General features: G+C 50.9%; 5 protein-coding genes across 5 annotated transcripts; 2 read left to right on the plus strand and 3 right to left on the minus strand.

Annotated features, from left to right (window-relative positions):
- Positions 1-356: 356 nt before the first annotated feature.
- BDW70DRAFT_140353 (TVP38/TMEM64 family protein) lies at positions 357-2,392 on the plus strand. Its single transcript, XM_073737590.1, has 3 exons — positions 357-1,387; positions 1,440-1,859; positions 1,916-2,392. Exons 1-3 carry the CDS (start codon positions 918-920, stop codon positions 2,256-2,258), a joined length of 1,233 nt encoding a protein of 410 aa, XP_073593951.1. The 5' UTR covers positions 357-917; the 3' UTR covers positions 2,259-2,392.
- Positions 2,393-2,556: 164 nt separating this feature from the next.
- Positions 2,557-7,118, plus strand: aof2 (putative lysine-specific histone demethylase Aof2). Its single transcript, XM_073737591.1, has 2 exons — positions 2,557-2,746; positions 2,842-7,118. Exon 2 carries the CDS (start codon positions 3,098-3,100, stop codon positions 6,917-6,919), a length of 3,822 nt encoding a protein of 1,273 aa, XP_073593952.1. The 5' UTR covers positions 2,557-2,746; positions 2,842-3,097; the 3' UTR covers positions 6,920-7,118.
- A 24-nt stretch (positions 7,119-7,142) lies between these two features.
- Positions 7,143-9,025, minus strand: trr1 (thioredoxin-disulfide reductase TRR1). Its single transcript, XM_073745052.1, has 2 exons — positions 8,491-9,025; positions 7,143-8,405 (listed from the first exon to the last, which is right to left on the minus strand). Exons 1-2 carry the CDS (start codon positions 8,510-8,512, stop codon positions 7,408-7,410), a joined length of 1,020 nt encoding a protein of 339 aa, XP_073593953.1. The 5' UTR covers positions 8,513-9,025; the 3' UTR covers positions 7,143-7,407.
- A 7-nt stretch (positions 9,026-9,032) lies between these two features.
- BDW70DRAFT_161928 (DUF3237 domain-containing protein) lies at positions 9,033-9,768 on the minus strand (the record flags this gene model as incomplete). Its single annotated transcript, XM_073741056.1, has 4 exons — positions 9,033-9,068; positions 9,120-9,187; positions 9,244-9,453; positions 9,540-9,768. The coding sequence occupies 4 exons, from the start codon at positions 9,766-9,768 to the stop codon at positions 9,033-9,035; spliced, it is 543 nt and encodes a 180-aa protein (XP_073593954.1).
- A 495-nt stretch (positions 9,769-10,263) lies between these two features.
- On the minus strand, positions 10,264-15,025 carry BDW70DRAFT_169667 (uncharacterized protein). The gene is made up of 7 exons (XM_073742744.1): positions 14,609-15,025; positions 13,389-14,519; positions 12,075-13,330; positions 11,898-12,023; positions 11,645-11,847; positions 11,300-11,595; positions 10,264-11,249 (listed from the first exon to the last, which is right to left on the minus strand). The coding sequence occupies exons 1-7, from the start codon at positions 14,670-14,672 to the stop codon at positions 10,429-10,431; spliced, it is 3,897 nt and encodes a 1,298-aa protein (XP_073593955.1). The 5' UTR covers positions 14,673-15,025; the 3' UTR covers positions 10,264-10,428.
- Between the last annotated feature and the right edge of the window lie 769 nt (positions 15,026-15,794).

The raw sequence follows: 15,794 nt of genomic DNA on the forward strand, positions 1-15,794 counted from the left end.
GCTGCTGGATGGCACCGCGCTAGTAAAATAAAATGAAGATCTGGACCGTCCACCGTTATAGCAAACGATATAAAGCCATCAGTCCTCTCAAGCAGCTCTTATTTGTGCTTGAGTAGTTCTCTATTTACTTTAAGCCTGGAACCTGAGGCCACATCTCCGTTACTTGGCGGCCATGCTGATCAAGGTCGATCTGCCCAGTGCCAGATGCGCCCCCTTCAGGATTTAAACCGGAGGTTTACTTTGTATTTATCACGAACACAGTGCTTCAGTAAACCACTCATTTCTACTCCGTACTGGGTACCGGGGAGGAGTACAGAATATAGGTGCTGTTACTCAAATGGCATTGATACCGTTATAATACCACTATCCACACAAACGGAGTGATCCCCGGCTGTATGGCTGGTATCAAGGTTACGGCTGGCTTCGATCATCCGTGACGATACTCCAGCTCCGCCCTGTCTTCTCAATATTTGTAAGGCTGCTGCGACAACTTTCGTCCATCCTGGCTTGATTATTGTCTCTATTTATTTCCATCTCTCTCTTCTGCGTTTGTTGCTCCTCGTCCTCAAATCCCAACGCGGACAATCGCTAGCCCCGCGTTCTGACAACCAAGATCAGGAAATAAAGAGGCAGCCTGGAGTTCAGCTGATATTACCACCTCTCCTCAAATCCGCCGCTCACTCATGTTCTTCCTCTAGCAGGGGGTCACATCTCGCCCTCTCTAACTGACAACCCGCAACTTGCCGGTCTATCACTTGATATTCACTCGTCTTTTGTGACAAGTTTACACAATTTTTATTTGTCCGAAAACCGTCAGTGCCGTCGAGTGACGCAGTCGGCCATTATAGCCGACCCGCCCGCAGATCTTCGAGCTTCAAATCAAAGATTATATTTCATCATACAATCTCCCCCCAGACATGCCCGCAGATTACGCATCTACGGCGCGCGCTCTTTCTGTTTCAACAACTTCGTCTCGCTCACCATCCCCTGGGGAAGGCGCTCGTCCACTATGGAGTCAAGGTGCGACTGATACGCGGACCAATGCGGGCTTTTCCGCCCGGAGGTCAACGCCCACACCCAAACAAGGAATCATGGCTCGAATCAATGCATTCAATGAGCGCTCACTAGCATTATGGCGAAAAATGACCTTTTGGCAGAAAGTTGGCAGCGTGCTCGCTGTTCTCGGTCTTAATGTTCTGGGCTTCGGTTTCTTGTATATTACAGGGAGGGTGTTTCAATGGCTCGGGCCAGTTGCTGAGAGATGGGAGCACTCGGTGCCTGTATTCATCGTAATGTGGCTCGGTGTATTCTTCGTCTCTTTCCCTCCGTTGGTAGGGTGGTCAACGTTTGGGACGGTGTCTGGTTTTATATTTGGCGTGTGGAAAGGGTAAGTTGAACTTGCTTCCCACCGTCATCGACTCACTCATAGCCGACACTAGATGGCTTCTTTATGCGTCGGCCACGGTGCTAGGCTCAATATGCTCCTTTATCGCATCGCGCACCGTTCTGTCCAAATTTGTACACCGACTTGTTGAGCGCGACAAACGGTTTGCGGCTCTTGCGCTGACGCTGAAGTATGACGGACTTAAGTTGTTATGCATGATTCGCCTCTGCCCACTGCCCTACTCGATTTGCAACGGGGCAATTTCTACCTTTCCCACGGTGCAACCCCTGATGTACGGGCTCGCCACCGCTATCATCTCCCCAAAGCTGCTCGTTCCTGCCTTTATTGGCAGTAGGATACGCATATTAAACGAAAAAGGAGAAGAGATGAGTCTAGGTTCAAAGCTTATAAACATCTTTAGCATCATTGTTTCCATAGCCGCTGGCATCTTTACCGGGTGGTATATTTATAGAAGGTGAGGAAGTACCCACTTCGACTTTTCTTTCACGAGCTGCTACTGACTTTCCTTAGGACTCTGGCACGTGCTAAGGAATTGGAGGAAAGAGAGAGAGAAGATATTAGACACTCGCTCGAGGCCGACCACGCGGCTCACCGTCCACACCGCGCGTTTTCCGACGATCCCAGTGTCAACGCCGCAGCAACGACCCTTGCGCGAGATGAAGAGGAACGTATTGGGTTTAATGACTTTGACGATGATAATGTTGACTTGGTTATCGACGACGACGATCTTTCCTCTCGACGGTCAAAGTCACCATACAAGGATGAGTTTACAGACAACGAATCAGAACTCTTTCGAGACGGGGACGGGACGAATACCGACACATATACCCTACATACACACGTTCGACATTAGATTTTGAACTTGTAAACTGCCTGGGGCAGGTGTTTGGTTTACTAGAGGATCTATGTCTATACAGCCCCTCGTCATGAGTCACGTCCTCGGTAGCATTTAGTTGGTATTATGATAAATACAGTCAACTTGGACCATTTTTCTGCCGGCCATGAAATATTAGTCATAAGTAATGTCTACCTTTAGAATATTGCAATGTACGGATTGAGGTGGCCAGGTGGTGGGGATCGCCGTATCGGGCCCGGGGAACGCCAAGAGCCTTCCTTGCCTGTCGAGACTACCACTAAGTCAATCAAGGCTCCCCATCTCCCTCCCTCCATCGTCCCCCAGGGACAAGCTGGTCCAGTCAAGCCACTCAAGTATATTTTGTCACTCCTTCTGGCTTTGATCTCCTCCCATCAGCCTTGAAATCAATCTGAATCACTTCCTGTCGCTTCCGCCTCGAGTGGTGCAAATTGCAAGGGTGGCTCTGCGAACCCACCGCACTATCAGTGAGTCGAGGCCCTACGCTGATATACTTAAACTTCCATATCATCAGAATTCCCTTTCCCGCGTACTATTTGTACTATTTTAACCTCGATCCCAGGTTTCATCGTAAACATCTGACCTCCCGAGTCCTGTGCTCGCTGCCTCTCCTTCCCGACCACACAATTTTCGTATGAAGAGTGGACCCACATGGATGGATATGTTCACACTTGATATCTTCACAAAGAGCCGGCGTAATAATGGATCGAGTTCACATTCTAGGCTCTTACTCATAGCTGGAAAGCTGCTCTCAATACTTTAGCCCGAGGTTGGGTTTGCATGTCACAATTATCACGTCCCCTGCACGACCCCCAACGATGACGGAGGTTCCATTCGTGGCGATGCGTGCCCCAGGAAGCTATTCCTCTCAGACAGAGACAATCCGTCAATACATTACTTCGAGTGTTGTTGTTAAAAGTAGCGGTCCGCCTGTGAAACAACTTCAGCAGCCAGACAAAGTGCAACCGCAGCAAAATACAACGAATTCATGGTCGGTCCAGAACGATGGTTCTGGCCCCAGGCCCCAGGTTTCTAATGCTGACTTTTATGGGCTTGATGCCGGAAACCAAGGCATCAACTATATGAGTTACGATCTCGTCAAGGAGACGAGCGGGAGCACGCCGAATGATTCTACGTCTACTCCCGTTCTGTCTGCCTCCAGCAATGGAAAGTCTACTACGCCGTCGAGTGTGAACTTCGCTTCGTCTTCTGCATCTGTGAGTTCTACGAAAGCTGATGACACTCCGGGACCTATTATTTTTCGTCCACGTTCTTCCATTCCATCACGCCTTCCGACAGCAGTATATGCTCAGCAGTGTGTGGCGGCAGCGTATGCGTCGAGGCTCAACCCTTACGCCCTTCACCCGAAAGAACAAGAAGCGTTACAGGATCACTTGTGCCACCTTCATGTTACTGTCTACCTTAATATACGAAATGGGATTCTTCGACTCTGGACCCGCAATCCTATGGTTAGTGTGAGCAAAAAAGAGGCTTTGGGTTGTGCTAAAGACTACCGCTGGATGAATCTTGCATCGTTTGCATATGAATGGCTGGTACGGAACGGATATATCAATTTCGGCTGCCTCGAGATCCCAGAAGGTCTTGTGCCCTCGAAAAAGGGCCGTCGGAAAGAAGGCCCCGTGATTGTCGTCATTGGAGCAGGGATGGCGGGTTTGGGCTGCGCTCGGCAGCTAGAAGGGTTCTTTAAACACTTTCGCGATAACTTCAACTCCCCGCGTGTCGTTGTGCTTGAGGGTAGGCGAAGAATCGGAGGGCGTATATACTCGCATCCTCTACAAAGTCGTCAATCATCTACTTTGCCCCCAGGACTTACTCCAAAAGTCGAGATGGGTGCTCAAATCGTTGTCGGATTTGACCGTGGTAATCCTCTAGACCAGATCATACGCGGCCAGCTGGCGCTTTCGTACCATCTGCTTCGTGATATATCTACCATTTATGATATAGATGGAACTCCGGTGGACGAAGTACGAGACGCAACAGCCGAAAGGCTTTATAATGATGTACTGGATCGCTCCGGAGATTATAGGTACAAGTCTGTGGTAGCACCTACAGCAGAGGGCGAGCGCGATCTTATCGATTTGGGTCGGGACATAACAACTAGTGATGGGGTCACGGTGAGACAGTATGAAGAGGCAAGACAAGCTGGAACCGTTGGTCTACTGTTTCCGGCAAAACGCATTCGCCGCGGTGTAGGCCACAAGACTGCTGATCTCAAGCCAGCCACTGGGCCTGTAGTGGACACTGACGAGGCGGAAGAGAACCCAGCTGTCGTTGCATGCGAAGCTATGGGCTGGAAGCTCAACCCAGGTATTTCAGCATCCCACAGAATTAATTTGGACCCGATTGCCAAAGCATCAAAGTTCCAGACTTTAGGTAAAACAATGGATGAGGGTGTCCGCCAATATCAACGCATGCTCCCTCTGACTCCTAAGGATCTGCGCTTACTCAATTGGCACTTCGCCAACCTCGAATATGCGAACGCCACAAACATTAATAACCTCAGTCTTTCCGGGTGGGACCAAGATATGGGGAACGAGTTTGAGGGAGAACATTCGCAAATCATTGGAGGGTACCAACGGGTCCCTTACGGGCTATGGTCGTATCCAACGAAGTTGGACGTCCGAACGAATAAGACTGTTTCACGCATTACATACGATGCCTCCGGCTCGAACAAGCATAGAACGGTAGTACATTGCGAAGATGGTGAATCTATCACGGCGGATATGGTTGTGTACACTGGCTCCTTAGGAACCTTGCAGCACCGAACGGTCCAGTTTTCTCCATCTTTACCTGACTGGAAAATAGGAGCCATTGATCGCCTTGGATTTGGAGTGATGAACAAAGTCATTTTAGCGTTTGACCAGCCCTTCTGGGACACTGAACGGGATATGTTTGGCCTTTTGCGCGAGCCCACTAAGAGGGATAGCATGGTCCAGGAAGATTATGCCGCGAACCGGGGCCGCTTCTATCTGTTTTGGAACTGCATGAAAACCACGGGGCTTCCAGTCTTGATCGCTCTTATGGCAGGTGACGCTGCTCACCAGGCAGAGCGCACTCCTGATGCTGAAATAATTGCTGAAGTCATGAGTCAGCTACGTAACGTCTTCAAACAGGTGGCTGTCCCCGACCCTTTAGAAACAATCATCACACGCTGGGCTAGCGACAAGTTCACCAGAGGGACGTACTCCTATGTTGCTGCGGAGGCACTTCCAGGGGATTACGATCTCATGGCCAAATCGGTCGGAAACCTCTACTTCGCTGGCGAGGCCACCTGCGGCACTCATCCCGCTACCGTCCACGGGGCATACATCTCAGGGCTTCGGGCCGCATCCGAGATCATCGATACCATCCTAGGGCCTATTTCAATACCGACACCTCTCGTCCCAGAGAAAGGCAAGAACACAAACTCAGGCAATACTAATGGCACGCCCTCCACCACTCTGCACATCCCACTAGACACGGACACCAACACTCCAGAAGTACCACCCCAACAACCCCAACTGCCAACATCAACGTCACCAGTAACAGCGTCATACGACTCCCTCTCTAGAGCCGCCTACGACCAAGCCATGAATGCCTCCATCTACACTGAAATTGGTCCACCAATTCCTCGCCCCGGCCGCCCAGGCATCAACCCCTTCATCCTCTACCAAAAAGATTTCATGGCTAAAGCCCGCACCGACTGCGATGCAGAGTACCAGGCCATAACAAAAGACCCCAACGCAAAGGCTCCCCGCGACACCGTCCGCGCTGCGCTAGGCCTCATGTGGCGTCAGGCGCCGGAGGAGGTGAAACGCCCGTACCTCGAACAGGCGGAGGTCAATCGGCAGACGGGCGCGGAGATCGCGGCGAAGTGGAAGAGGGATAATGTGGAATGGGAAAAGAGGAAAGAGGCAGCGAAGAAGAGGTGGCAGCAGGAGAATCCATTTGAGAAGTGGGTTGCTACAGAGTTTGGTGAACCGCCGAGAAAGAAGCTCGATTATACGAACAAGGAGTTAGGTGCGGCATATTCCCCTGCTGTTGCGCCAACTCCTCCATCTAGACCATCAATCTCATCAGGATTAGCTGGGATATCTGCTCCTTCCGCTGCCTCACCATATTCGTCTGGGACATCAGCTGGGTTAGCAGGGTCCAGCACACTGTTCACGAATGGGTATGATGCAAACGCATCTACTCCAGCTGCTACTTCATCACATCCGCCTCCGTCCGTGCCGCCACCTGGGTTATCTGAGGCTACCGCAGGCAATACAAAGAGTTGTAACTCAAGCGCATCCAATCCTGCCGCTGCTGATCCATCGACTGTTCCTCCATTTGGGCCGCTACCTGGGTCAGCCAAAGTGAGCACGCCGAATGTGAATGGATGTAGTGCAAATAAATCTACTCCTGCCGCTGTTGCTGTTGCTTCTCAATCACTCCAGCCACCCGGCCCTCCATCTGGGTTATATGGTGGTAGCGCGCAAAACGCGAACGGGTCCACGAACTTAAATGCAAATGGAAACCCGGATCCGGATCCAACCCAAAATCCTAACGTCGCTAACGGTCCTAGACCAGGGATGGGCTGGAGTTGGTTCAACGATAACAGCGCTGCCGCATACGCTTTTCTCCTCAACCAACGGTAAAAAGGGCCAAATCAAACGAATTATCTTATCGCTTTCCCGAAATCATATTCAGCCGAACCAACTCATGAAACCATGTTACTCTCTATGTTGATGCATGGCCCTAAGGTTGAAAAGTAGATCGCGTTTACCTCCACCTAGTTATCAGCAGGTCAAGAGGCTAAACCGGCCTTCCACTGTATCTTTATATTACAACTACGAATGATTGAATAGACGAATTGAGAAATTGAGGTAACGAACCCTAGCAGATTATTCTATCACGGTCTATTCTATTCATAACGTAATGTACTGTAGTCACCGACCCGAAAGAATCAACCGGAGAAGTAACAAGAAAAGAAAATGAAAACGCTGAAGTCTAGGAACAAATCATGTCATGTGGAAAGCCGTCTAAATGGTAGGGATGACGAAGATGGGGTTCGGAAGCCTCATCTATCGGAAGTGAAGTGGACGGGTGAGACGAGAGGAAGATGTGCTGGAGTAGGGATGTGTGTTTACAGAGCGGGGTTGGCGTGAGCAGGGGGTATCTCTTCGTTTGACTCGGACTCGCCGATGAATCGCTCAGCCTCGAGAGCAGCAATGCAACCGGATCCCGCACTGGTGATGGCCTGGCGGTAGCGCTTGTCCTGGACATCACCGCAAGCAAAAACGCCCTCGACGCTGGTAAAGCTGGTACCGGGCTTGGTAGCGATGTATCCGTCCTCATCGAGTTCGACCTGGCCCTTGACAAGAGCAGTGGCGGGGTCATGGCCGACGGCGTAGAAAAGACCGTTAGCCTCGAGGGTCTCTTCCTCGCCGGTGACGACGTTCTTCACGCGGAGGTGGGTCATCAGGCCGTTGGGCTTCTTCTCACCAAGAACCTCGGTGGCAACGGTATTGAAGCGGACGGTAACCTTGGGGTTGGCCAAGAGGCGGCTGGCCATGGCCTTGGAAGCGCGCAGCTTGTCGCGGCGGACAAGCACGGTAACGCTGCTACCGTACTTGGTGAGGAAGATGGCCTCCTCAGCGGCGGAATCACCACCGCCGATGACGAAGAGGGGCTTGTTGCGGAAGATGGGCACGGCACCATCGCAGACAGCGCAGGCGCTGATACCGTTCTGCCAGTATACGTCCTCACCGGGAAGGTTGAGACGGCGGGCATTGGCACCAGTGGCAATGATGACAGCATCAGCGGTGCGGGCAGGCTCGTTGTCGGGACCGTCGTTCCACTCAGTCCACAGCTTGAAGGGCCTCTGCGAAAGGTCGACGCGGGAAATAGTCTCGGTGATGACCTCAGTTCCGAAGCGGATGGATTGCTTGCGCATGGCGTCCATCAGCTCGGAGCCACCAATCCCGTCCGGAAAACCGGGAAAGTTCTCGATATCAGTGGTCGTTGTAAGCTGGCCACCGGCAGCGGTGCCATTGGCCAGCATACCCTCGTAAAGGACAGGCTTGAGTTCCGCCCGCGAGAGGTAGATGGCGGCGGTGTGAGCGGCGGGGCCGGAGCCAATAACTTTCGAGGGGTTAGTCTCCTCTTCTTCTTTTTGAACATGTTGTATAATATAGATCATTGAAAACAGAGAAACAGAGAAACATACTAACTACTTTGGAGTGAACCATCCTTGATGTCGAATTGACGCGCGGCGGCGTCGAGAACGAGTTTGATAGGACTGGCGACGATGTGGGAGAGTTCTGACGATAAGACGAAGCAGCGGCTGCAGTAAACCCTAGGGAAGACCTAAGAGTAGAAGAGAAGGGAAATCGACGAAAGGCTGAGGAAAACAGATTGGCGGTTGTAGAATGTAAAGTGAGTGAAGATAGAAGGGAAGAGGGGGGTTTTAATTAGGCTCGAGGGGCAACGGGTGGGGACAAGGCACGACGACAGCAGAAGAGTTAAAAAAGGGCTGGACGATCGGTATTAGCTAAGAAGAAGAGTCTTCTGGACGAAGATCAGATAAGAAACGCAAGTGGGAAGCGAAGGCTGTCTGGTTCTTGATCTCTAAGCAAAGCAGCAAAAATCGGCTTGTCGGTCCCGAACTTGCGCCAGCAGAACTCTTCAGTCACGTGCACAGTGGCCGAGACCGCCGCTGATTATGAAGCCAGTGGGATGTGGCAGTTCTCCAGCCTTAGTACGTCCACCTCACGCAAACACCGTCCGGTTCCAGTCCGACGCGAACTGAGTTTCGTCATTTGAGATCAATGATATGGCGAGGGAATGACGACTTACATTCCATGCATCGATTTTCAGCACCGAAAAATCGTTTTGGCTCTCGACATTTCTCAGCTCTCCGATCGCTATCCCAAATTATTACAAGTCCCATACAAAGACATCGCCACTCGGCATAACCTACCCACAATATTGTTCAGCCAGTAATAGTCCGGATGCCCCGTCTCGAACACCAGTCGGAGATGCAGATTTCCCGATGGAGCTTTCGGGCCTGACGTCTGTATAAAGATGTCCGCGCCATCGTCTGTCCGCAGGTTATACCGTGTGTCGGCGGAGAAGATCCCAGTTTTAGGATCGACAATGCCCCAGTCAGCGCCGACGTTGAGGATAGTGCCTGTTTGGAAAGCTTACTATTAGTTCACTTGTCATCTGCAGCACAGGCAGATGATATATTGGAATATAACTAGGTATGTCACATACCCGACAACCGTGGGCCTGTGAAGTTCCCTCCGACAATGGGAATGGCACGACGAATGCCGTGGGGTCCATCTTCATTCATCAGAGTGCCTTTGCAGTACACATATGCGGTGTATAGGTATGACAGCTGCGGATGTTGGGGTTCTGCGCTTTCACCAGCGACGACTAGGGCTTCAGAGACGGACTGAAGTGCCAGTGTCGCGAAAAATAGGTCGCGTAGTCGATGGAACATGGTGGTAAATGACGATGTAGACAGTAAGCTAGTAAGCTAAACTATAAATTGTAGTCTATGCTAAAAGCTTTCAAGGTCGTATCAGTTGGTGCATATATACCCGGCGGTCAGGAATCTCTCCTCCATAAGCATGGGAAATTCAACATTTATATCCTCTTTCTCTTCGAGAGCCGAGAGCAAATGTCTCCAAATGGCATAGTCCTATGACAGCTCCTCACGCCATGACGTCGCGCAGCTGCTCAGCGTCAATGCCCTGGGTCGATACTTACTCAAGGGGGGAAATAGCCGTGGACATGTTGCCTGTTTTCCAGGCTAAACAGCCATGGACGGGTGCGGAGTACATGTTTCGGCAAAAGTGCAAGTTGAAGTACCGACTAATTATATAGATCCGAGGCTGTATGCGGACTTAAGATTTGAAAAATAATAATACTGTTAAGACTCGGAAAACCCGGATCTCTTAAGAGTCAGCGGTATAAGATACATTAAGATCGTTTACTTAGAATAAATAATCGACCCTATCCAATGCATTGCTGGGTATATGCTGTACACATGCGGGTCATAGAAATCATTAAATCGTCAGTCGTTTCTAAACGCATGTCAAGCAAAATCATAAGAATATATCGAGGCACGCTTCATTGCGAATGGACTCTTCCCGTCCCTTTACGACCGCCCAAACCACTTCTTTATGCTTGTGCTGCGCTTCACATTGGGCCTGCTCTGCGGCTCTGGCTCGAGGAATAATTCCGACTCGTCCTCATCATCGTCGTACTCGTCATAGTGTCGAGGTGCGGGCGTGGGTGTCGGTGCAGACCTAGCTCCCACTGTCATAGGGTGACCTTGAGAATGTTCTTCCTTGGGCGGTGGAGTTTGAGCATTGTGTTCGTCCTCCTCGTCGCTAAACCCTTCTTCTGCTTCGTAATCATCCTCGGGAGCTTTCCTCGAGGCGACCCGCCGAACACCCAGCCATTTGCGCCAACCCTTGGTAACTGGTGCTGCGGGAGGGTCGTACTCCGTCCCCTCGAACCAGAGCGCGGGGATGAGGAGCTTATACGGTACCGTGATACCAGACGGGTCTTTAGGGTTGAGTTCCAGATTGAGCGTCACAGCCAACCCGCCTTCTAGGTTGACGAATGTGCCTACGCCGTCATCTCCTCGTTTGGTCGCTTTCTTGGCAGATTTTTGGCTCAGGTTCGTTGGCCGTCGGAGGAACGGACCAGGGCGGAAGTCTGCTGGTGGCGGGAAGTAGGAATCCCCTGTTCCTGCTGGAGGGAACGGCCCGTCCATGCTCATTCGCCGTTCAGGGGGAGGGCGGCTGAGGCTGATCTCTTTTGTTGGCGGGCGGCCTCTGCCGGAGAGTCGTCTTAAAAGGCCTTGGGGTCTGTCTCCGCGAGTCAATGACAGAGTTCTTTGTAGCGCATTCGGCCGTGGCTCGGTAGCAGGAGCTGGGGATTCTGCCTCTGGGGTATCGGGTGGTGTAGTGCCTGTTCTTGATTAGAGAAGTTCGAAAGCTAACACTATAACTTTAACATACCAGGCTCATATAGGCGAATAGAACACCAGTTTCGTCGTGGTAGCAGGCGCTTGTTATTGCGCGGTTTATTATTGACATCATGCGTGAAGATGGGAATCATGTCTTCGTCGGTATTACTGTCCAAGTGGTGCACCTGGTTCCGTCGGTTGAGCGTATCAGATATCATTTCAGTCGTAGGGGCGTCTGCGATCCCTGACGAAATGATGTTGGGCATGTATCGGTAGTCCTTATCCTTGGGTGTGTTGAGATCAGGGTTTGAATAAAATTGCCCGACTGCAGCTAGATGGACATCGCCGCTGTCAAGCTGTCAGTATCGTCTATCCTTTGAGAAGCGAAATTCCTTACCTAAGAATAGTGACACGGACGGATTTCTCAGCAGCAAGATCCTGAAGATCCTCTATAAGGTACTTCCTCTCTGATTTAAGCTGCTTTGCTGTCCAATGATCATCGAATATTTCAACTTTAGCACCATGTCTGTTAACCAGTCCGCCGAGAAGCCCTGCTTTACCAAGTGACTGCCGGCTATTTAGGATATTTTTCACCATTGCCTGCCGAGGTCTTAGCAAGGAGTCTCGAATTTTCAGAGATAATAACATACCGCCCGAGGATACGCAATCGGTATGCTTAAGAGCACTATCAAGTGCTTACTTTCGCCCCTGACAATTTCCCGGTGACATCGATCCCAGATGAGATCTGATGTCTGCTCGCTTATAATCTCATCAGACTATGGGTCTGGTTAGTTTTCATGCACAGAAGAGCACGCCTTTTCGCTTACCATTCGCTCAGTCCTGCAGTCAAGCCCTAAGAGTGATATTCCATCACCAAGGGACATGAACAAATGACGGCTGCGTTGGTTGATGTATGGTCCCGGCTCAGCCCCCAAGATCCAACTGGGCTCATTGGCCTCGGTCTCTTCCGGCACACTATGATGCTGGAATAACATATAGTACTTGAAGGCGAGATTGCCGAGACCGGAAATCACAGCCGAGCTCATAAACTCGTCCGAGTACGAGCCAAACCCTTCAAGAATCTCATGGTCATTCCAGATGTTCACCATTGGTATTTGGGAGTTAGCGAGGGAGAATAGACCTTGAGAAAACCACCTTGAGTAGTTTTCCAGATATCCGTTCTCTAGTTCGTTCTTGAACTCAGGGTTGAGAGGAGTTTCGTATCTTTCGCTGGCATCTTTGATCTTTAGCCATTCCTGGAAATGGAGTGAGTCCGCAGTGACTCTGTCGTTGAATATCTGGTCTCCACCACCAATCATTACATGGAATGGACGAGTCTGATGCTCATTAAGAACGTCTCGCCACAGGGGATCTGGACCGCAAAATTTGTTGGAGTCTACCCCAGGGGTGAAACCATTGCCGGAATGGTACATAACGTTCATTGCCTGGCCCTGGGCTGGAACCCAGAATCCAATAGCAGGGCCTTGGTTCAGACGATATGCAATACGTTGTTGCTTCTTGCCCAGTTCAACCTCGATGTTAAATCTCCAGAATGTAACGTCCCTGCCAGGATCGGCATAGAGACGAAAACCTGGGATCTCTTTGTATATCCCGACTGCTTCTCCGTCTAATGAATGAACCCTATTTGCAGGTATCGGCTGCTTGAACCCATAGTCAATAGCACTTGGAGACATCTCATAGATTCCGTCGTCATTCTCGACCGAGGAGAGATCGAGTTGCTCCTCTGTATGGTCAACAGGCTTGACATAGAGAGGGCGACCATCCCTACCCAGCTTCACCAGACCTGCTGTTGGATCGATGTACTCTGGTGCTAACTGCACTCCCTCGCTGTTTATCTGAACAGGCGGGGGTGGAAGAAGATCCATCGGCTGAGAAAAGAGCCTTAGCGTAGGTACAGGCTCGTACGAGGAAATGGAGTCTTTCGTTACGATCAAGATAGTGCCTCTCCAGGTCTCTTTGTATACAGGACCGTTTGGACCGTCTATTGTCACGCGTTTTATTCCTGCATACCGAAGCAGAGGTCCGCATTTCAAAAATATTAGCGGTTGGAAGCGCTTGTGGGCTACATAATGTCCAAAGTCAGCATTATAAACTCTAAAGCAAAGCGTCCGTCAACTCACATTTTGGTTTCTGCACAGGAGGCTTCTGGTAGTCTTTTGGAAGTGCTCTGCTTTGCCGGCGATCGCGAGACCCCGCTTCCCACCACGCCTTATTCCTATCCACTTCCAAAGGTTGTAATTCAAAGTCGGAGGGACCAAGTCTCACGGTTGGCGCGGTCTTCCATTCCGAGAGCGGAGGGGGTGTTGGCGGCGGCACATTGAATGAGACAGTATGGCGTTTCGACTTGGTCTGCGGGCGCTGCATGTTCTCATCGCTTCCAGGTACTATGGGCTCTGCTCCATTCCCTAACTCATGAGGAGCTGGTATTCTATCGGGCGGATTATTGGCAGCCTGCGAATCCACAAGGCGTCCATTCTGGGCGACCGGTTCATGCCTGGAATTAACAAGAGGGGCAGCACCCATTTTGGTATCAGAGTATTGTTGGCCATTTGTCACTGGTCGAGCTTGGGTTGTAATATTTTTTGGGACTTGATGTGTTGTTGGGGCCTGAGGTATAGCACGGCTACTTTGAGGGCGTGCTTGACTTGATTCGCGTGAAATCATACGCGGCTCCTCCGGCTGGTGGGTGACTGAAACTGAGCGTCTAGCAGTGCTGCCTCCTTTTATCTGCCGCACGACTGCAGGCTTGTTTGTTGCACCGTGAGACTCCGATAGTGGACGCGTTTCGGTTCCATGGATCGAGGGCGCCCTCACTCGTGAAGTCGAAGGCCTGGTAAAGTCTGGTTCTTGGTGTGGAGTGATGTTCTCCTGCCTTTCATAGCCTCTGCTTCCCTGTGGGTTCTGTACTTTCCGTGAAGGTCGCCGAACTGGAACCTCACCGTCATGCGCAGGTTGTTGGGCAGCTAGTTCGGGCTTGATTCTTGGAGACTCCGGAGCCGGAGCGGCTGCAGCTTTCGCAGACGCTGCAGCCATCCGTTCTCTCAGTTTTCTTTCGGCTTCCAATGCACGAGCCCTTTTCTCTTCTTTACTGATCCCGCCTAGGGCAACCTCGAGCTTTTGTAGCGGCGAGCGGTTGTACGCCCAATCGTGCTGTTCACCAGTGGAAGATTTCAGGGTATCTGACCGACTCAAGCGTGCCGCCTCATCCTGCATGGCTGGCGTGCCACGGCCTTCGGAGATAACAGAAGGGCCTAATCAGAAGACTTGTCAGCTGGGCTCTTGATCGCGCCAAGAGAGGCTCCTCTTCTGTATAAATCGGAGCTGCTGTAAAGAAGTATACCTGAACTGGTAGGCTGGCCCGCCATGGTGCGGTTTGTCGGGGGTTGAGAGCTCCCTGTGGACATGACTTCACACCAGGGCTGAGTATTCTCAGTGTAGCAAGCAAGTGGAAGCTGCTGTACTCTGTCCAATCCGCAACGGCCGCTCAGTACCGCGAGTACGGCGAATAGGTACAGCACTGCGCAGTCTTTGATGATTCTGTCGAGAATTCAATGTACCAGATCGCCTAGATCGCCATTTCACGGATGAAGCGTATAAAAGGTTGCCTTGTGTAGATGCTGAACCAGAGTCCACAATAGCCGAGTGCTTGTACACAGGCTCGCGCAAGCGGTATACTGATGCGAGTGGCTCCAGCCCGTCAGCCGTATGTACAAGGAGTCAGCGGCAAGAAAGTAACCACAAATAGGCAGCAATCGAGTGCGATCCTAATGAAGCAGCGAGGCAATGGAAAAAAAGAATGAATGAGATTGTCGCGATGAGATTTTATCTAGGATGACGATGCGTATGCATTGTGAGAGAGCACAGGTGGCTGGGCCCAGCCTCCTCTTCTGATGCAGTATGCGGGGCTGCACAATAGACCAGGCACCACCCATCTAACTTGCGTTCAGTCCGATTTCCACTTGATCTGACTTATGTCCAATGTAAAAAAGCAAAGCTCATATTGCGTCGCAAAGGAACAACGTGGGTTTGTGGATTCCCGCAGGGCGTATTGTCAGGAACTGTGTAGTAGAGCCATACTCTACCTGTAACGATCTACCCTTGTAATAGCGCATACTTCTTAGCCAGGAGGTTCTGGATGAAGCGGCTTTCGAGAATGGAGACAATCAGATGGTAGCATTATAATAGTGAGTCTCCCATCTAAAATTACACAATAATCGAGGCGAACGGAACATTTTGCACAAATGTCTTATGTTTGTGCTCATTGCTGGCGGGCATAACTCTGCGGTCCGTCCCCGCCTCAGCTTGGCATCGCAGCCTTACAATTCAGGAACTCATGGTTCAGGAGGCGATCAGTACGGAGCGGTAATACACTAATAATAAAGCCAGAGATCGGGGTCTCAGCCTAGAGAACACCTCTAGGCTCCGCTGATTCAACACAAATCGTTCACGACTCCTCTGATTAGGGGACTTTTTTTTCCCTTTTGCTTTATTTTTTCCACTCTCATTTATATCTGCGGTTGAATAGA

Source organism: Aspergillus foveolatus, assembly GCF_047715535.1.
Source record: "Aspergillus foveolatus strain CBS 279.81 unplaced genomic scaffold BDW70scaffold_42, whole genome shotgun sequence".
NCBI lineage: Eukaryota > Fungi > Ascomycota > Eurotiomycetes > Eurotiales > Aspergillaceae > Aspergillus > Aspergillus foveolatus.

Coding starts and splice junctions, on each gene's coding strand:
- BDW70DRAFT_169667 (XM_073742744.1), bottom strand. CDS start 14,672: ATGTCCACAGGGAGCTCTCAACCCCCGACAAACCGCACCATGGCGGGC. Junction 12,024..12,074: donor ACTGCAGGACTGAGCGAATG/GTAAGCGAAAAG, acceptor CCAGACCCATAG/TCTGATGAGATTATAAGCGA. Junction 11,596..11,644: donor GTCCGTGTCACTATTCTTAG/GTAAGGAATTTC, acceptor ACAGCTTGACAG/CGGCGATGTCCATCTAGCTG.
- BDW70DRAFT_140353 (XM_073737590.1), top strand. CDS start 918: ATGCCCGCAGATTACGCATCTACGGCGCGCGCTCTTTCTGTTTCAACA. Junction 1,388..1,439: donor ATATTTGGCGTGTGGAAAGG/GTAAGTTGAACT, acceptor AGCCGACACTAG/ATGGCTTCTTTATGCGTCGG. Junction 1,860..1,915: donor GGGTGGTATATTTATAGAAG/GTGAGGAAGTAC, acceptor GACTTTCCTTAG/GACTCTGGCACGTGCTAAGG.
- aof2 (XM_073737591.1), top strand. CDS start 3,098: ATGACGGAGGTTCCATTCGTGGCGATGCGTGCCCCAGGAAGCTATTCC.
- trr1 (XM_073745052.1), bottom strand. CDS start 8,512: ATGGTTCACTCCAAAGTAGTTA. Junction 8,406..8,490: donor GGTTCACTCCAAAGTAGTTA/GTATGTTTCTCT, acceptor ACCCCTCGAAAG/TTATTGGCTCCGGCCCCGCC.